Here is an 18,520-nt window from a genome sequence, read left to right as displayed (position 1 = left end):
AAATCTGCTTCGTGTATGTTAGCCCCTCAGAGTCTAAATCACTTTCACAGGAACTGATAAAATCTGGTTCTCAGTTTCACAGTCTGGACTATGGGGGCTTATTCAAGATGCATCCATTTGCCTTTTTCTCTGATATTTCACTCTTTTTCCTTATTATCAATGTAATGCCTGTCTATAGTAATACAAAATTTGAAAAGTACAGAAATGAAAAGGAAACTGACAAATGATTCATTCCTAGGCCTGCTATCTATTATACAATTATAAATAGTTATATAAATATACTTATATATTTATATATATTTATAGTTATATAGTTATATAAATATATATACTTATATACATATAATATATATATTTATTTATATATTTTATATATAATATATAATATATACAATACAATAATAATATATAATATATAATATATACAATAATATAATGTATAATATATAATAATATAATATATAATATATATAAAATACTATAATATAATATAATAACATATATAACATAATAATATAATACAATAATAATATAATATATATATTATATATTATTATATATAATAAATATATAAATATATTTTATATATATTTATATATTTATAGATATTTCTAGATATTTATAGATATATTATATATATTTAAATATATTTATATTTATATATAATATATGTTATATATATAATATATTTATATTATTTATATTTATATTTATATTATTTATATTTATATTTATATTATATTTATATATATTTATATTTATATTATATTTATATATTTATATATTTAAATATATATTATATATTATATATTAAATTATATATTATATATTAAAAATTATTATAAAAATTATTATAAAAATTATATATTAAATTATATATAATATATATTTATATAATATATATATTTAAATATATATTATATATTTAATATATTTATATATAATATATTTAAATATATTATATATAATATAATTTTAAGTTAATTTTAATTTTAATTTTTATTTAATTTAATTTTAATTTTAATTTTAATTTTAATTTAATTTAAATATATTATATATAAATATATTAAATATATAATATATTATATATTATATATATTTAAATATTATATATTTAATTTAATTTAAATATTATATATTTAAATATTTTAAATATATATTATATATTTAATATATTTAATATATTTAAATATATTTTATATATAAATATATTTCAAAATATATAATATATATAATATAATTATTAAAATATAATATATGAATATATTTATATTATATATATTTATGTATTATATTTTAATATATCTAATATTATTTTTATATATATAATATAGATTGTATATATATAATATATAATATAATTATATATATATTTATATAATATAATTATATAAATATAAATATATTTATATATATAAATATATTATATATATTACATATATATAATATAATATATATTAATTATATAAATATAAATATATTTATATATTTATATATTTATATATATTTATATATATTTATATATATATAAAATATAAATATATATTTATATATATAATATTTAAATATTATATATATAATATTTAAATATTATATATTTAATTTAATTTAAATATTATATATTGAAATATTTTAAATATATATTATATATTTAATATATTTAATATATTTAAATATATTTTATATATAAATATATTTATAAATGTATATTATATTATATATAATATAATATATATATTATATATAATATATTTATATATATTTAATATATTAAAATATATATTTATATATATTTATATATATTATATAACATATATAATATATATAATATATTTTATATATATATAATTATATAATTATATATATAATATAATAAATAATTTTATATTATATATAATATATATAATTATATATATATTATATATATATTATATATTTTATATATTATATATATTATATATTATATTTATTATATATCATAATATAATATAATATATATATTATATTATTATATAATTATATATATATAATATAGTATTTTTATAATATAATATGATTATATATATAATATAGTATATATATATAATATATATACTATATTATATATACTATATTATATATAGTAATATATATAATATAGTATATATTATATATATATACTATATTATATTATATTATATTATATAATATATTAATATATATTATATAATTATATATAATTATATTATTATTATATATAATTATATATATATAATTATTAATATATATATATAATTATATATATATTATATATAATTATATATAATTATATATATAATTATATATAATTATATTATATTATTATTATATTATTATATTATTATTATTAATATATATATTAATATATATATTATTATTATTAATTATATATATAATTATATATAATTATATATATAATTATATATTATATAATTATATATATATAATATAGTATTTTTATAATATAATATAATTATATATATAATATAGTATATATATTATATATATACTATATTATATATATAATTATATAATAATATAATATATATATTATATTATATTATAATATATAATATATATAATATATAAAATATATAAAATATATATAATATATATATAATTATATATATTGTATATAATATATAATTATTTATTATATTATATATATAATTATATAATTATATATATATAAAATATATTATATATATTATATATGTTATATAATATATATAAATATATATAAATATATATTTTAATATATTAAATATATTAATTATATTAAATTATATAATTATATATTAAATATATTAAATATTAAATTATATATTAAATATATTAATTATATTAAATATAGTATATATATAATATATATAATATATATATATTATATATATATACTATTTTATATATATAATTATATATATTAAATATATTTAAATATAATTATTTAAATATTATTTAAATATTAATATATTTAATATATTATGTAATATTATTATATTAATATTATATTAATATTATACTATTATATATTATATTATTATATTATATATTATTATATTATATATAATATATATAATATATAATATACATATATTATATATTATAATATTATAATAAATATTAATATATTAAATATATTAAATATATAATATATTTAATATATTTAAATATATATTTAATATATTCATATTTGTAGAAAATATATATTTAATTATATATAATTATATATAATAACATATAATAACATATAATATATTACATGTTATTTATATATTTAATATTTATATTAAATATATATTAATTTAAATTTATATTAATTTAATATATATAATATATATTATATATATATAAATATATATATTTATAGTTGTATAGTTATATAAATTAGTTATTATAAATAGTTGGTGTATTGCCTTCCAAAGTATTTTTTGCTGTTACATATAGAATCGTACTGAATGGGTAATTCTTTATCCTGTTTTTTTCATTTAAGGTTGCCTTCTACACATATTTTGATGTCATTACAAGCTTTTCAAAGACACAATTTTAAGTTAAATTCTTCCTGAAGTGTAACACACATACAGAAAAATGCACATATCAAGAGTATAGACTGATCATTTTTTGCAAAGTGAACACACCTCTATAACCAGCACCCAGATGAGGAAATAGAATATTATCAGCACCTCAGAATCCCCCTCATTCTCCCTGCCAGCTACTCCCCACACCCTAGAGGTAATGCCATTCTGACTTCTAACACCATACCATGGGTGTCATTTTTAGTATCTCTGAAATTGTCTATGGATAGGCCATATTTTAGGTAATCATTCCCTGTTTTCTAATGTTGGACCTTAAAGATGCTTTTTTCTTTATTTTATTTGAGAGAGAGAGACAGAGATAGAGAGAGAGAGCACAAGTGGAGAGGAGAGGAAGAAGTAGGCTCCCTGCCCAGCAGGGACCCTGACCCAGGGCTCCATCCCAGGATCCTGGGATCATGATCCAAGCAGAAGGCAGATGCTTAACTACTTAATCGACTGAGCCACCCAGGTGCCCCGATGCTTTTTAAATTTTTAACTGTGAGACCCTTTAGGCATATCTTTGTTCACATCTCTATCTCCTTAGAATAAACTCCAGAGATGAAATTTCGGGGGCAAATAATGTGATATTTTAAAAGATTCTTGATTCTGGGGTTCCTGGGTGGCTCAGTGGGTTAAGCCTCTGCCTCCGGCTCCGGCCCTGGTCTCAGAGTCCCGGGGTTGAGTCCTACATCGGGCTCTCTGCTTCGCAGGGAGCCTGCTCCCCCTCCCCCCGCCTGCCTCTCTGCCTACTTGTGATCTTTCTCTCTGTGTCAAATAAATAAACAAATAAATAAATCTTAAAAAAAAAAGATTCTTGATTCTAATTGCTTTCCAGGAACTTTATATCAATTTGTAATCCAACCAGCAATGCGCAAGAGAATCTGCCTCACTGTCCATGGTCTACTTCGAGGAATAACAGATCTTTTCAAATAACAGATCTTTTCAAATCTTTGCTCATCTATATACTTTGCATGTTTTGTCATTAGTAGTGAGGTAGAACAATTATGTTTCTTTTCCCGTGAATGAATTATCTCTTCAAACCTTTGCCAAGGTCTCTGTTACGGTCACTGTGTTTTTCTTATCCATTTATATAAAGATAATGATTCTTTGCCATACTTGTATATCTTTTTCTGTCTGTTGTATATTTTTAAATTTGTTCGTTATATCTTTGTCATATAGAAATTCTTAGGGTTTATGTAGTAAACACTACCTACTTGGTGTTTTTTTTCCCCTACTGGTTTTCAGTTTAGAAAGTCCTCCTATGTCCAAATTTCAGACGCATAATTATCTATATTCTATTTTAGGGCTTTTATAATTTGAGTTTTTTGAACTTTCAACTAATCATCTAGTATTTCAGTTGTTGCATGGAGGTAAGTCTCAACATTTGATGAACATCACTATCAGTGCTTGTTAAAAACTCAAATATGGGATGCCTTGGGTGTCTCAGTCAGTTAAGAGTCTGCCTTGGGCTCAAGACATGATCCCGGGGTTCTGGAACTCCCACATGGGGCTCCTCGCTCAGGCTCCTCGCTCAGCAGGGAGCCTGCTTCTCCCTCTGTGTGCCTCTCTGCCTGCTTGCGCTCTCTCTTTCTCTGACAAATAAATAAAATCTTTAAAAAAAACAAATATTTCTGAGTTCTGTCCCCCTGAGATTTTGATTCTGTAGGTACAGGGTGGGGCTCACGAACGAGTACTTGTTACAGTCACCCCAGCTAATTATATTGTAGATGAGACCTTGTCCACATTTTGTGAAATTCTTTTTTTTAAGATTTTATTTATGTATTTGAGAGAGAGAGAGAGCGAGAGAGCATGAGCATGGGGGAGGATCAGAAGGAGAGGGAGAAGCAGACTCCCCGCTGAGCAGGGACCCCCCCCCCCCTCAATAGGACTCCATCGCGGGACTCAGGTCAGAGCGGTAGGCAGATGCATAGCGGACTGAGCCACCTAGGTGCCCCACACATTTTAAGAAATTCTTACAGAGCGCAGTGTAGGAGCACCTGGGTGGCTCAGTCGTTAAGCGTCTGCCTTCCGCTATGACCTGAGTCCTGGGATGGAGTCCTATGGGGTGGGGGGGGGGGTGGTCCCTGCTCAGCAGGGAGTCTGCTCTCCCTCTCCCACTCCCCCTGGTTGAATTCCCTCTCTCGATGTCTCTCTCTCTCTCTGTCAAATAAATAAATGCAACCTTAAAAAAAAAATAGAACACAGTGTAACCTGCCTTGGTACAGAGAGAGACTTAATGCCTCCCATCTGGATGACTGCAGCAGTCTCCCTCAGCTTCCAAGCCAATACACCCTAAAATCTATCCTACACACAGCATCTAGAGTTCTGTTCCAGAAACATCTCCTGAAAAACTCTTCGTTAGCTGCCTATTGTTAAAAAAACTAAATCAAACCCCTCATCCAGCACTCCAGGCCCTTCATTATCGCTCCTGACCTAGTGACCTCATCCGCCAGAACGCTAACGACTTCAGCACAACCCTCCCATCCAGCCTGGCCTGCCTCCTCCTGGGCCTTGGACACAAATTGCTCATTCTTGTTTTCCTGCTGCAGCTCCTACCTCTTCTCGGGTTATTCAAATCTTAAGCATTAAACTCAATCCTCACATTCTTCTCCTTCCCTCACTACCGGGATGATCCCTTGCTTTGCTAGAATTACCAAAACCCATTGTTGTGCATTCTTCCCTTGTGAGTCTTCCCATTGGGTCACGCAATTTAGAGGGCGTGGGCTGTGCATCTATTCCTCTCAGCCTCTAAGGCGGTCACACCTGAAGAAATGTGGTTAATGGAAGTGATTTTAATACATGTTATTTCTGAAAGCTAATGCGGTAGCCTCTCTGAAATCTCCTCTAGACCAAAACAAGAATGACAAATTTTTAGAAACTTCATGTTGTTGTGATTTGGTTTGCTGATAACCCAGTTAAAGCAAAGATTATCTCGGCTTCAACTCTTATTTAATTAAACAATATTGCTTGTCACCTATGACATGTCCATTTATTGACTTTTCCAGTTGAAGAGTCTAACCTTTTCTTTAATATGGGATATTTCTTTTCCCCCTTACAAATGTGATGATTTCTCTTTTATAGAAGAACATGCTTTATTAGATTAAATAAATATAAAAGGGTTAATGGCTAAATAATTACATTATACCTTCCTTAATTTCTTTTCTCTCTTTACCCCTCAGGGTTCTCTGCCTTCTCAAATGACAGACTTGCTTTAAAGGAGTTCACTTGGATGCTCAGAACAGGTGGGGGTGAGGGTGAGTGAAAATATGCCCTTCCCTTTCAAATAGACAAGGGAAGGATTCAATTCAATGCATCAGATATTCATGGAGCTTCTATTAGGGCACCTGGCTCTGTACTAGGCACAATAATGAATGCCAAGATGAGAAATGATAATGGAGCAGAAGGATATGGGAAGGAGAAGAAAAGGAAAGAAGAGGTGGAGAAAGGAATAGAGCTGTCTATCTGCATAAAAGGGGTCTAAGAGGAGAGAAAGGGAGAAGAAAACCAAAGGTGCATTCCCCAGCCTGGTCTCACTTGATAGCAATGTGCAAGCCTAGAAATATGAAGCAATGGTTTGAGTTAAAATAGTGCTTAAGAACCGTTAGAGTGTTTAGGAAAGGCCATAAATTGGGGGTACCTGGGTGTCTCAGTCATTAGGCATCTGCCTTCGTTCAGCTCAGGTCATGGTCCTAGATCAGCCCCACATTGAGCTCCCTGCTCCACCGGAAGCCTGTTCTCCCTCTCCCACTCCCCTTGCTTGTGTTCCCTCTCTTGCTGTGTCTCTCTCTGTGAAAAAAATAAAAAATAATCTTAAAAAAAAAAAGGAGAGGCCATAAATTGAGTCAAGCCTTTACCTGCTTAAGCCTTTGGAATGGGGAGTAAAAGATCTCTGTCTCTTTTTTTTAAAGGGTATATATGTATGAGTGTGCAAGTGTGTATACATATACAATATATAAAATTATTTTTGGATGGTAATAGCTAACACTTAACGACTGTGTGCTTACTCTGTTCTAAGTACTTTACATTATTAACCTATTTACTCTATCACAACCCTGTGAGGTAGGTGCAATTACTATGGACATTTTTTTCAGATGAGGAAACTGAGGCATTGAGCAATTAAGTTGCCCAACTTCACACACCTTCTATCTGGCAGGTCAGACTTTGAACTTTGGTCTGGCTGACTTAATGTTTGCTGTTATTTGAGGCACTGGCCATGTATAACCTACTGCTGTACTCACTAGGGCTAATGCATTGCCTTGCACATAACAGGCATATTATGCTTTGAATAAATAACTGAAATTTTAGCTATAAAGTGCTTTCCACTAAAGTCTAATTACTATTAAAAATAAAAATTAAGTGTCATTAAATGTGGACTTTGCTGTAAATTTTAATTTTATTAAAAACTTTTTTTTTTTTTTTACAGCACACGCATGTGTGTATACTTCAACATTCTCTTACTCATTTGGCTGGGCTCCTGACCCCTCTAAAAATTGAGGAATCACTGAACGCAGTCCAGGAGCTGGTAAATGAATTACTGGTATCTGATGTATTTTTGGAGTAGTGCTGTGCTGGTGGGGTCCGGAGCGGATGGCCAAGAGACAATTCTTGAGACATCTTTGATGCATAAAGTTTGTTTTACTAAAGCATGGAACTGGACCCGCCAGCAGAAATAGCTGCTGTTGCCGGAGGATTGTGAGGAGGACAGATTATATACTTTGGAGTTGGGGGAAGTAAAGATAAAGGGAGTTCTAAAAGGATTTTCATATGCTAACAAAGATTGACAGGGTCCCTTGGTAGTGTCAAACTAAGGTTGTTTTCGCCTCTAAGCAAGGCGTTTACTTTAAGACAGTTGGGAGCTTCCTGGAGAAAGGTTATACTCCTCCTGCCTCAAGTATTTGTCATTGGGCTACGGGTTATAAGGATATTTAATTTTATCCGCATTTCCTTCTGCCTTTGTTTCCCACATCAGTAGTTAGTCTTCTTTTGTCTTTTGAAGTTGAAAAGCAATTCTTGCCCTGAGGATTTAGTAGCCCTGCGTGGGATCCACTTAAGAAACCAGGTTTACCTTGTCATAAGAATGTAACACTTTTCTGAAGCAATGTAAAATATAGAGGGAGAACGAATGCCGGAAAGTCCCTAGGGCCCCAAGGAAGGCTGACTCAAAAAAAAAAGTTGCGATTTGAAGAAACCGCCCTACACTTCATCTCCCAATCTTCCAACCAATCCATCATGGATCTGAGCCCATAATTTTGGTTGAGTTAAATCGCAAGCACCCTGAGATAGGCAGCACTATTCACACTGTAGTTCAAATTTCTTTGTGATTTTTTTTAGGCTTATCCAGATCCACCAATGGGACGGGGAGAAGAGCAGGCGGTGGGCGGGGTCGCTGGGAGGGGAGGAGAGGGCACCTTGGGGAGAAACCTTGGTGAGGGGGCAACAGGGCGTTGGGTGATTTTGAAAAAGGTCTCTAGAGAAGCGCCGCGTTAAAGTAGGGAGGAGGGCTCCCCGAAACTGGCTGCCCTGGCAGGGCCTGCTGACCCGCGCCTGGGAGGAGCCCCGTGTCCCGTCGCGCCTGCCCCAGTCTGGCTGCGTGTGCGTCGGGAGTCGAGCAGCCGTGCCGCACCAGGAAGTGACTCTCCCCAGGCCGCCCGCTGGCTTTTTCGTGTGCCGCCTCAGGTTTGTAAGAGGACTTACTGGTAGCAAAGGTATGGGCCGGGGGGGCGGGGGTGGTACGTGAATAGCTCGGAAAGCCCGATGGAACCCTTACGGTAGAGAAAACTGCTTAGTGAGCCCAATTGCCCGCGGGGCGGAGAATTGAGGCCGGAGGAGGTGGGAACGGACGGGACATATGCTGGCAGTCCAAGGTTGCGGCCGACCCGGCGTCCGCCTGTGCTGTGACTTCAGCCCTCTCTTGGCCCAAATTCAGTGATAGTCTTTCCTACAGACACGGTGGGTAGAATTTGCCCGAAGAAGAGGGGGATGGAGGGGCTGGTGAAGGGGTCTGGTGGGGGAAGGACCTGATTGAACGTGCAGTGCAGTGAGGACTCTGCAATACACCCCTATGTCCGTCTCATTTTGCCGAGAACCTTGTCGGGGGCCAGGCCAGCTGAAGGAACAGAGAGTGTAAGTAGGATCCTGGTCTGTTTGTAAACATTTTGGTCCAAGAAGCTCCTTGGCCCCACACGATCAGGACCTACCACATAGTCTCGATTGGAACCTCTCTGAGCATTTCAGGCAGGTTAGCTATTCCAACCCTAGAGACTTAGTCTACCTTCCTATCTGGCAGCTCTGGACCCAGAGTCCCTTTCCGATTAATTCCTATAGGAGAAGCTGAGTAGATGTCACACATTTTTTTTTAAACCCAAGCATTTTTTTTTAATAGGAAAAACTCTGAAATGAAACCAGTCTTCCTGTGGACAAATGCCCCCTCTGACATCAAGAAACAAAGAAACATAATTCACTTCCTATCTGGCATCTCTGGACCCAGAGTCCCTTTCCGATTAATTCCTATAGGAGAAACTGAGTAGATGTCACACACTTTTTTTTTTTAACCCAAGCATTTTTTTAAAATAGGAAAAACTCTGAAATGAAACCAGACTTTTCTGTGGGCAAATGCCCCCTCTGACATTGAGAAACAAAGAAACATAATTCACTTTGACTGGTATTATTATGCTGCCTTGAAAAATATATTTCACTACAGAAATTACTAAATATGGTAAAAAGGTCTTTACCAGGAGCCGTGACTTGTTGGCAATAGTAGGGTCCTATTTTAGACCATATCTGATAATTTGGAGGAAGAAACATAGATGCACAAGACCCCTCTGCTGGGATACAGGGCAAGTGGAGCACAGTCATGGTGGCATTCACCAGTGAGAGGACCCCACACACTCAAAATAAGTCTGAATGTTGTGGTGTACAGATAGCTGTCTTCAGTCCTCAGCTCCCCTCTCCCTCCTTTGCCAACCCCTCAACGGGCCTGCAGCACACCCTCCCCCTTCAGTCTGCCCCTACTCTGCCCAGTCCTTTTTTGTCTCCTACCTCTTCACTCATTTCCTCTCTCCAGTTTTTGCTTTTCTTCATATCAAATACATACTTTTGTCTCACTTTAGAAAAATGTTTGTCACAGGTCACACACTTTTGATGGTATTAATAGGTGGTCCAGGGCAGGCCTTAAGCCCACCACACTTCATCAGGCACTAAGCAGAATGTTATGAAAGTTGTTTTGTTTGTGTTTTGTTTTATAAGTTTCCCGCATAATTTTACTTATCCTAGCAGCACTCACATGCATTATTACATCTCGCCAGTTTTGTAGGTCAGACACATTGAGGCATAAAGAAGTCAAGTGATGTGCTTTGAATCAGAGCCTAAGGAGGGATAATGACACATATCAAATTCCTGCTGTGTTAGGCGCTGTCCTGAGCACTTTGTATATATGAGCTCATTTAATTCTTTTTTAAAATTTATTTTTATTATTATCTTTTAATTCTTTTTTTTAAAGATTTATTTGACAGAGAGAGACACAGCGAGAGAGAGAACACAAGCAGGGGGAGTGGAAGAGGGAGAAGCAGGCTTTCTTCTGAGGAGGGAGCCCAGTGGGGGGAGCTGGATCCCAGGACCCTGGGATCATGACCTGAGCCGAAGGCAGATGCATAACCGACTGAGCCACCAGGTGTCCGAGCTCGTTTAATTTTAGCACAACCCTGAAAGGTAAGTGGTACTCGTCCTATTTTTTTTTGTTTTTTTTTTAAAGACTTTATTTATTTATTTGACAGACAGAGATCACAAATAGGCAGAGAGGCAGGCAGAGAGAGAGAGGGAGGAGCAGACGTCCCGCTGAGCAGAGAGCCCGATGCGGGGCTTGATCCCAGGACCCTGAAATCATGACCTGAGCTGAAGGCAGAGGCTTTAACCCACTGAGCCACCCAGGCACCCCGGTTCTCATCCTGTTTTGATAGATGATGGCACTTGACATTCATAATGCTTAAGTAACTTGCTGGAAAGTCACATAGCTAGTGAGCAACAGAGCTGAGAATAGAATACGGCTCCAAAGCCTATTTTCTTTTTTTTTTTTAAGATTTTATTTATTTATTTGACAGAGAGAGACACAGCAAGAGAGAACACAAGCAGGGGGAGTGGAAGAGGGAGAAGCAGGCTTTCCTCTGAGGAGGGAGCCCAGTGGGGCGAGCTGGATCCCAGGGCCCTGGGATCATGACCTCAGCAGAAGGCAGATGCTTAATGACTGAGCCACCCAGGCGCCCCTAAAGCCTATTTTCTTAGTAACTTGCCTTTTCCTGGGTGCTATCTATGAACACCTCAACTTTGAGACAGCTTAAATCTGTTTTGTTAGAAATTTGTGAAGTCCCCCCCACCGCACCCTGCAAATGCCTCCATGTTGTGACAGTTACTTTCTTTAGTATTTGGTAAACACACACAATGGTATATGGGTTAAATATTATAGCACCCATGTCAGCATCCTTTAAGTACCCAGTGGACATAGCATATGAATTTCACAGTAATAAGAGGAAGCCATGGGGGAGTTTCTGTCAATAAATCTGTTACATACGTTGGGGATAGTGTGTGTGTGTGTGTGTGTGTGTGTTCTGAATTAAGGTATGACTTAACATTGGGATATAATCCAATGTAGAGGACAAGGGCAAAAAGGTAATTTCACAGCTCATCATTAAGGTGTCCAGCCAAGTCCATTCACGTGTCCTAGGTACCCAAACAAGTTACTCAGCCATGATCAGGCACCGTAAAGTAAATAGACAACAACACTGACTCTTGTGTTGGAGGCAAAAGGATCCTGTCCTCCTTCCAAAGTGTGGCCCTCACCTGTTCTAGTTCTTGCAGCTTTTGTCTTATAGTTACTCCTCTTTGTCCTCCCCCCCGCCATCAGTATTGCCACCACCATGCAGTCCTCTACTGTCTTTAAGCATCATGACAGTTAACTGAGTTTTCGCCAGGTACTGGGTGCTATGCTCAGAGCTTAACAAACATCATTTGTATGTATGTATGTATGTATTTTGTTCATCATCTGTATTTAATCTGCTGAGTACTTTTTATTAATTATCCTTTATTTAACTCTTAAAACCACTATATGAAGTAGGTACTATTATTATCTCGATTTTACAGACAAAAAAAAGGAAAGCCATGGAGAATGATTGACTTGCCAAAGGCCACTTAACTAGTAAGTGATAGAGTCAGGGGACCACTCTGCCTGACTCTAGGGTCTACACGCCTAAGATTTCAGACCTTCATTTGGTCCTCCTGTCTGCCACTTAGTACTGCCTTATTTCCCTTCTTTCTTTGGCCTCGGACTTACTGGATATGTCAGGGCCTTACCTAAAGGCATCTTCCTTGGCCTCTAAGCTCCATGTTCTCCTGGGTCACAAGCATCTCTTCTTGTTCTCCAGATACTGCATTTTTCCCAGGTGTAGTCATTGGTCTTTTGCTCTTTTTACTGAAAGCTCTTATTTATTTATTTATTTATTTATACATTTTAAAAAAAAGATTTTATTTATGTGACACAGAGAAACAGTACAAGCAGGGGGTGTGGCAAGGAGAGGGAGAAGCAGGCTCCCACAGAACAGGAAGCCCGACGTGGGACTCGATCCCAGGACTCCGGGATCATGACCTGAGCCGAAGGCAGATGCTTAACCAACTGAGCTACCCAGGTGCCCCTGAAAGCTCTTAAAAAAAATCTTACAACTTGTACTTACAGACACTCAATCAAATCCCTAACCCCAACTTCTCTTATTTTAGTATTGCTTCTCTACTTGTTAGATGTTTCCATTTGGATATTTTCCTTACCATTGCAAACACATGCCTCAAACATGAATTTACTTTTTTTTTAAAGATGTATCTATTTATTTGAGAGAGAGAGTGTGTGAGCAAGAGCATGTGTGAGTAGGGGGAGGGGTAGAGGGACAGAATCTTCAAGCAGTCTCCCCACTGAGTGCAGAGCCTGATGCAGGGCCTGATCCCATGACTCATGAGATCATGACCTGAGCCAAAACCAAGAGTGAGCCACCCAGGTCCTCCTGAGCTCGCTTTTTTCCCCTCTTTTTTATTTTTATTTTTTAATTAAATTCTTGATTTAGAATTATAGAATAATAGAATAATAGAATAATAGAATTTTATTAAATTCTTGATTTAAATTCTTTATATGTTCAATTTAATTAACATATACTGTATTAATTAGTTTCAGGGGTGGAATTTAATGTTTCATCAGTTGCCTATTACACCCAGTGCTCATTACTTCAAGTGCCCTCCTTAATGCCAATTACCTCTTCCCCTACCCACCTCCCCTCCAGTAACCCTCTATTTGTTTCCTAGAGTTAAGCATCTCTTATGTTTACCTTGCTCTCTATTTTCACCTTAACTTTATTTTTCTTTCCCTTCCCCTATGTTCATCTGTTTTGTTTCTTAAATCCCACATATGAGTGAAATCATATGGTATTTGTCTTTTTCTGATTGACTTATTTCGCTTAGCATAATACCTTCTAGTTCCATCCATGTCATTGCATATGTCAAGATTTCATTCTTTTTGATGGCTGAGTAATATTCCATTGTGTATATACACACTACATCTTCTTTATCCATTCATCGTCAGTGGACATCTTAGCTCTTTCTATAGTTTGGCTATTGTGGAACATTGCTGCTATAAACATTGGGGTGCGGGTGCCCCTTTGGATCACCACATTTGTATCTTTGGGTAAATACCTAGTGCAATTGCTAGGTCATAGGGTAGCTCTATTTTCAACTTTTTAAGGAACCTCCATACTGTTTTCCAGAGTGGCTGCACCACTTTGCATTCCCACCAACATTTTAAGAGCTTTCCCCTTTCTCTGCATCCTTGCCAGCATCTGTTGTTTCCTGATTTGTTATTTGTGGTCATTTGGACTAGTGTGAGGTGGTATCTCATTGTGATTTTGATTTGTGTGTGATTTGGAGTGATTTGAAGTGATGTTGAGCACTTTTTCATGTGTCTGTTGGCCATTTGTATGTCTTCTTTGTAGAAATGTCTTTATGTCTTCTGCCCATTTCTTGACTGGATTTTTTGGGTTTTTTGGGTGTTGAGTTTGATAAGTGCTTTACAGATTATGGATACTAGCCCTTTATCTGATAAGATATTTGCAAATATCTTTTCCCATTCCATATGCTGCCTTTTAGTTTTGTTTACTGTTTCTTCAGGTGTGCAAAAGCTTTTTATCTTGGTGAAGTCCCAATAGTTCATTTTTGCTTTTGTTTCTCTTGCCTTTGGAGACATGTCTAACAAGAAGTTGCTGAGGCCAAGGTCAAAGAAGTTGCTGCCTGTGTTCTCTAGAATTTTGATGGATTCCTCTCTCACATTTAGGTCTTTCATCCCTTTTGAGTTTATTTTTGTGTACAGTGTAAGAAAGTGGCCCAGTTTCATTCTTTTGCATGTGGCTGTCCAGTTTTCCCAACATCACTTGTTGAAGAGACTATTTTATTTTATTTATTTTATTCATTTGAGAGAGAGAGAGGGTGAGAGCACAAGCAAGGGGGAGGGTCAGAAGGAGAGGGAGAAGCAGACTCTACTAAGCAGGAAGCCTGATGTGGGTCTCAATTCCAGGACCCCAGGATTATGACCTGGCCAAAGGCAGATGCTTAACCAACTAAGCCACCCAGGCACCCCAAGGCTGTCTTTTTAAAATTGGATATTTTTTCCTGATTTGTAGAAGATTAGTTGACCATAGAGTTGGGGGTCCATTTCTGGGTTCTCTATTCTGTTCCATTGATCTATGTGTCTGTTTTTGGGCCAGTACCATACTGTCTTGAGGATTACAGCTTTGTAATACAGCTTGAAGTCCAGAACTGTGATGCCATCAGCTTTGGTTTTCTTTTTCAACATTCCTTTGGCTGTTTGGGGTCTTTTCTGGTTCCATACAAATTTTAGGATTATTTGTTCCAGCTCTGTGAAAAAAGTTGATGGTATTTTGATAGGGATTGCACTGAATGTGTAGATTGCTCTAGGTAGCATAGACATTTTATTCTTTTTTATTTTTTTAAAGATTTTATTTTCTTATTTGACAGAGACACAGAGAAAGAGGGAACACAAGCAGGGAGAGTGGGAGAGGGAGAAGCAGGCTTCCTGCCAAGCAGGGAGCCTGATGTGGGCCTTGATCCCAAGACCCTGGGATCACGACCTGTGCCCAAGGCAGGTGCCTAAAGACTGAGCCACCCAGGCACTCTAGCATAGACATTTTGCCAATATTTCTTCTTCCAATCCATGAGCATGGAATGTTTCCATTTCTTTGTGTCTTCTTCAGTTTCTTTAATAAGTGTTCTATAGTTTTCTGAATACAGATCCTCTACCTCTTTTTTTAAAAAGATTTTATTTATTTATTTGATGGAGAGACACACAGCAAGAGAGGGAACGCAAGTAGAGGGAGTGGGAGAGAGAGAAGCAGGCTTCCCTCGGACCAGGGAGCCTGATGCAAGGCTTGATCCCAGGACCCTGGAGTCATGACCTGAGCCAAAGGCAGAGGCTTAATGACTGCGCCACCTAGGCGCCCCCAGATCCTCTACCTCTTTGGTTGGGTTTATTCCTAGGTATCTTAAGGTTTTTGGTATAGTTGTAAATGGGGAGGACTCCTTGATTTCTCTTTTTCTTTTTTATTAAAGATTTTATTTATTTATTTCACAGAGAGAAAGAGCACACAAGCAGGGGGAGCATCAGGCAAAGTGAGCTGAAGGCAGATGCCCAACTGACTGAGACACCCAGGCACCCCATGGATTTCTCTTTTTCTGCCTCATTGTAAGTATATATAAATGTAACTGACTTCTGTGCATTGATTTTTTAAAGATTATTTATTTGTTTACTTGAGAGACAGAGTGAGCCATAGAGAGAGAGAGAGAGAGAGCGCACAAGGACACAAGCTGGTGGAAGGGCAGTGGGAGAGGGAGAAGCAGGCTTCCCGCTGAGCAGGGAGCCAGACATGGGGCTCGATTCCAGGACCCTGGGATCATGACCTGAGCCAAAGGCAGACGCTTAAACGACTGAGCCACCCAGGCGCCCCTGTGCATTGATTGTATGTCCTGCAACTTTGCTCAATTCCTGTATCAGTTCTTTTTTTTTTAAAGAAGTTATTTTTTGTTAAGATTTTATTTATTTGAGCGAGAGCGAGAGAGTGCAACAGAGAGCACAAGCAGGAAGGAGAGGGAGAAGCAGGGTCCCTGCTGAGTAGGGAGCCTGCTGTGAGGCTCTATCCCAGGACCCTGGGATCATGACCTGAGCCTAAGGCAGCTGCCTAACTGATTAAGTCACCCAGGCGCCCCTTCCTGTATCAGTTCTAGCAACTCTTTGGTAGAATCTTTTGGGTTTTCTGTATAGAGTATCATTTCGTCTGGGAAGAGTGACAGTTTGGCTGTTTCTTTGCTGATTTGGATGCCTTTTATTTCTTTTTGTTGTCTGATTGCTGAAGCTAGGACTTCTAGTTCCATTTTGAATGACAGTGGTGAGAGTGGTCATGCTGTTGGACTTCCTTTTTATTAACCTCCCTATTTCATCTTTATTTCTCTATATAAAGCCTCCATCAACTCACTGTTGCCTTCACAATAAATAATAATATATAATAATATATATTGTATGTAATAAATACTGTATCATATTATATATATCATATATAATATGTAATAATATATAATATATAATAATTAATATTATTAATATAATAATTCAGGCATTAACTTTCTTATAGATCTCACTTTGATGTAAATTTTCAACCTCATTTCCTCTGTTCCCCAAAATGAATTACTGTTTTAGCCAGACTGGTCTAGCCATTGCCCTATAAATATCTGATTCACCTCCCTACCATCCTTTAAGACCTGGTACAAGGCTTACTTGCTCTGGGAAGCTTTTCCTGGGCATTTGTCAGGAACTAATCACATTGTGTTATTTATTGTCATCTTTTCCTGCATCTGGACTTGATCTTCTCTATTAGATTGTAATCTTGTATGGCACGATGTCTTGCACATAGCACTTACTGAATAGTAGTTCACTGATTGGTTTTTGGATGGGAGGGTAGAATATGGAGAGGGACTAGCCATTGGAATGTATACAGAGAGTTAAACTCTTCCCTGGAGGACAAAGAGTATACTTTCCTCATCTTTTTATTTTGGGAACCTAAGCCAGTACCTGACATGCAGTAATTCAGTTCCATTCAGCAGGCCTGCTTTTACCCAGTGTTGACTCTGTGCCAGGCACTGTGCTGGGTGCCGAGCTTCTGTAAGGGTTTGTAAATGAATGAAGGGGTTTGGGAGTTGTGCTTCTGTTTCCCAATTTCTTTTTGTTCACCTTTCATGCAGGTGAACGTCAGTGTTTCTGTGGTTGGCAGAGATTAAGAGAAGAGTCCCAATGCATAGCCCGAGGTGTTTCCTCTCCAGGGTGGGTCTCCTCTCCAAACCAGGATTGCTCCCATGGTATGCCACAAAACATCCAGGTTGGTCAAAGCTCCTTTTGGGCTCAGCATGTGAGGGAAACTTCACCAATGTGATAACCAAGAAGTGTCAAAGAGGACAGAAAAGTCAGAAGAAACCAAGCTACATTGGACTACTTGATGGTTCCTGGCAGGAAAGGTAAGGTCCAGGCAGATATCGTTTTCCATTAGCAAGTCTGAATCTCTGGGCCTACTGAAATTCTATATTCCTGATGTAACTAATATGGCATTGCAAGTGTTCAAGGGGGCACCTAAGATAGGATACCCAGGGCAACTTTGAAGACACCTGAATAATGTTGGTAGAAATGCTTTGTGATGGCAGAAAATATTCTCCTTGCCTCTAAGTATGTTTTTCACAGAAATGAGATATTAAACTGGGACCTTGTCTCTATAAAGGTCCAGGGCAGGTACACTGAAAACCAGGAATCCAGGGAGCGATCAAATGGCTTACAAATGAATAGTCCC

General features: G+C 35.6%; 1 protein-coding gene across 2 annotated transcripts in view; it reads left to right on the top strand.

Annotated features, from left to right (window-relative positions):
* The first annotated feature begins 8,961 nt into the window (after window positions 1-8,961).
* Window positions 8,962-18,520, top strand: part of TRMT2B (tRNA methyltransferase 2 homolog B) — a 54,811-nt gene continuing 45,252 nt past the window's right edge. The window contains exons 1-4 of one of the 2 annotated variants that reach the window (XM_080794735.1): window positions 8,962-9,269; window positions 11,092-11,300; window positions 16,264-16,374; window positions 17,925-18,194. In XM_080794735.1, the coding sequence (XP_080650861.1) occupies window positions 17,974-18,194 (221 nt within the window). In that variant the 5' untranslated portion in view covers window positions 8,962-9,269; window positions 11,092-11,300; window positions 16,264-16,374; window positions 17,925-17,973. The remainder of the gene's footprint in view (window positions 9,270-11,091; window positions 11,301-16,263; window positions 16,375-17,924; window positions 18,195-18,520) is intronic. The other variant, XM_080794736.1, reaches the window with a different exon arrangement.

This window comes from Martes martes (assembly GCF_963455335.1).
Source record: "Martes martes genome assembly, chromosome: X".
Taxonomy (NCBI): Eukaryota; Metazoa; Chordata; class Mammalia; order Carnivora; family Mustelidae; genus Martes; species Martes martes.
This window is presented reverse-complemented; position numbering and strand designations above follow the sequence as displayed.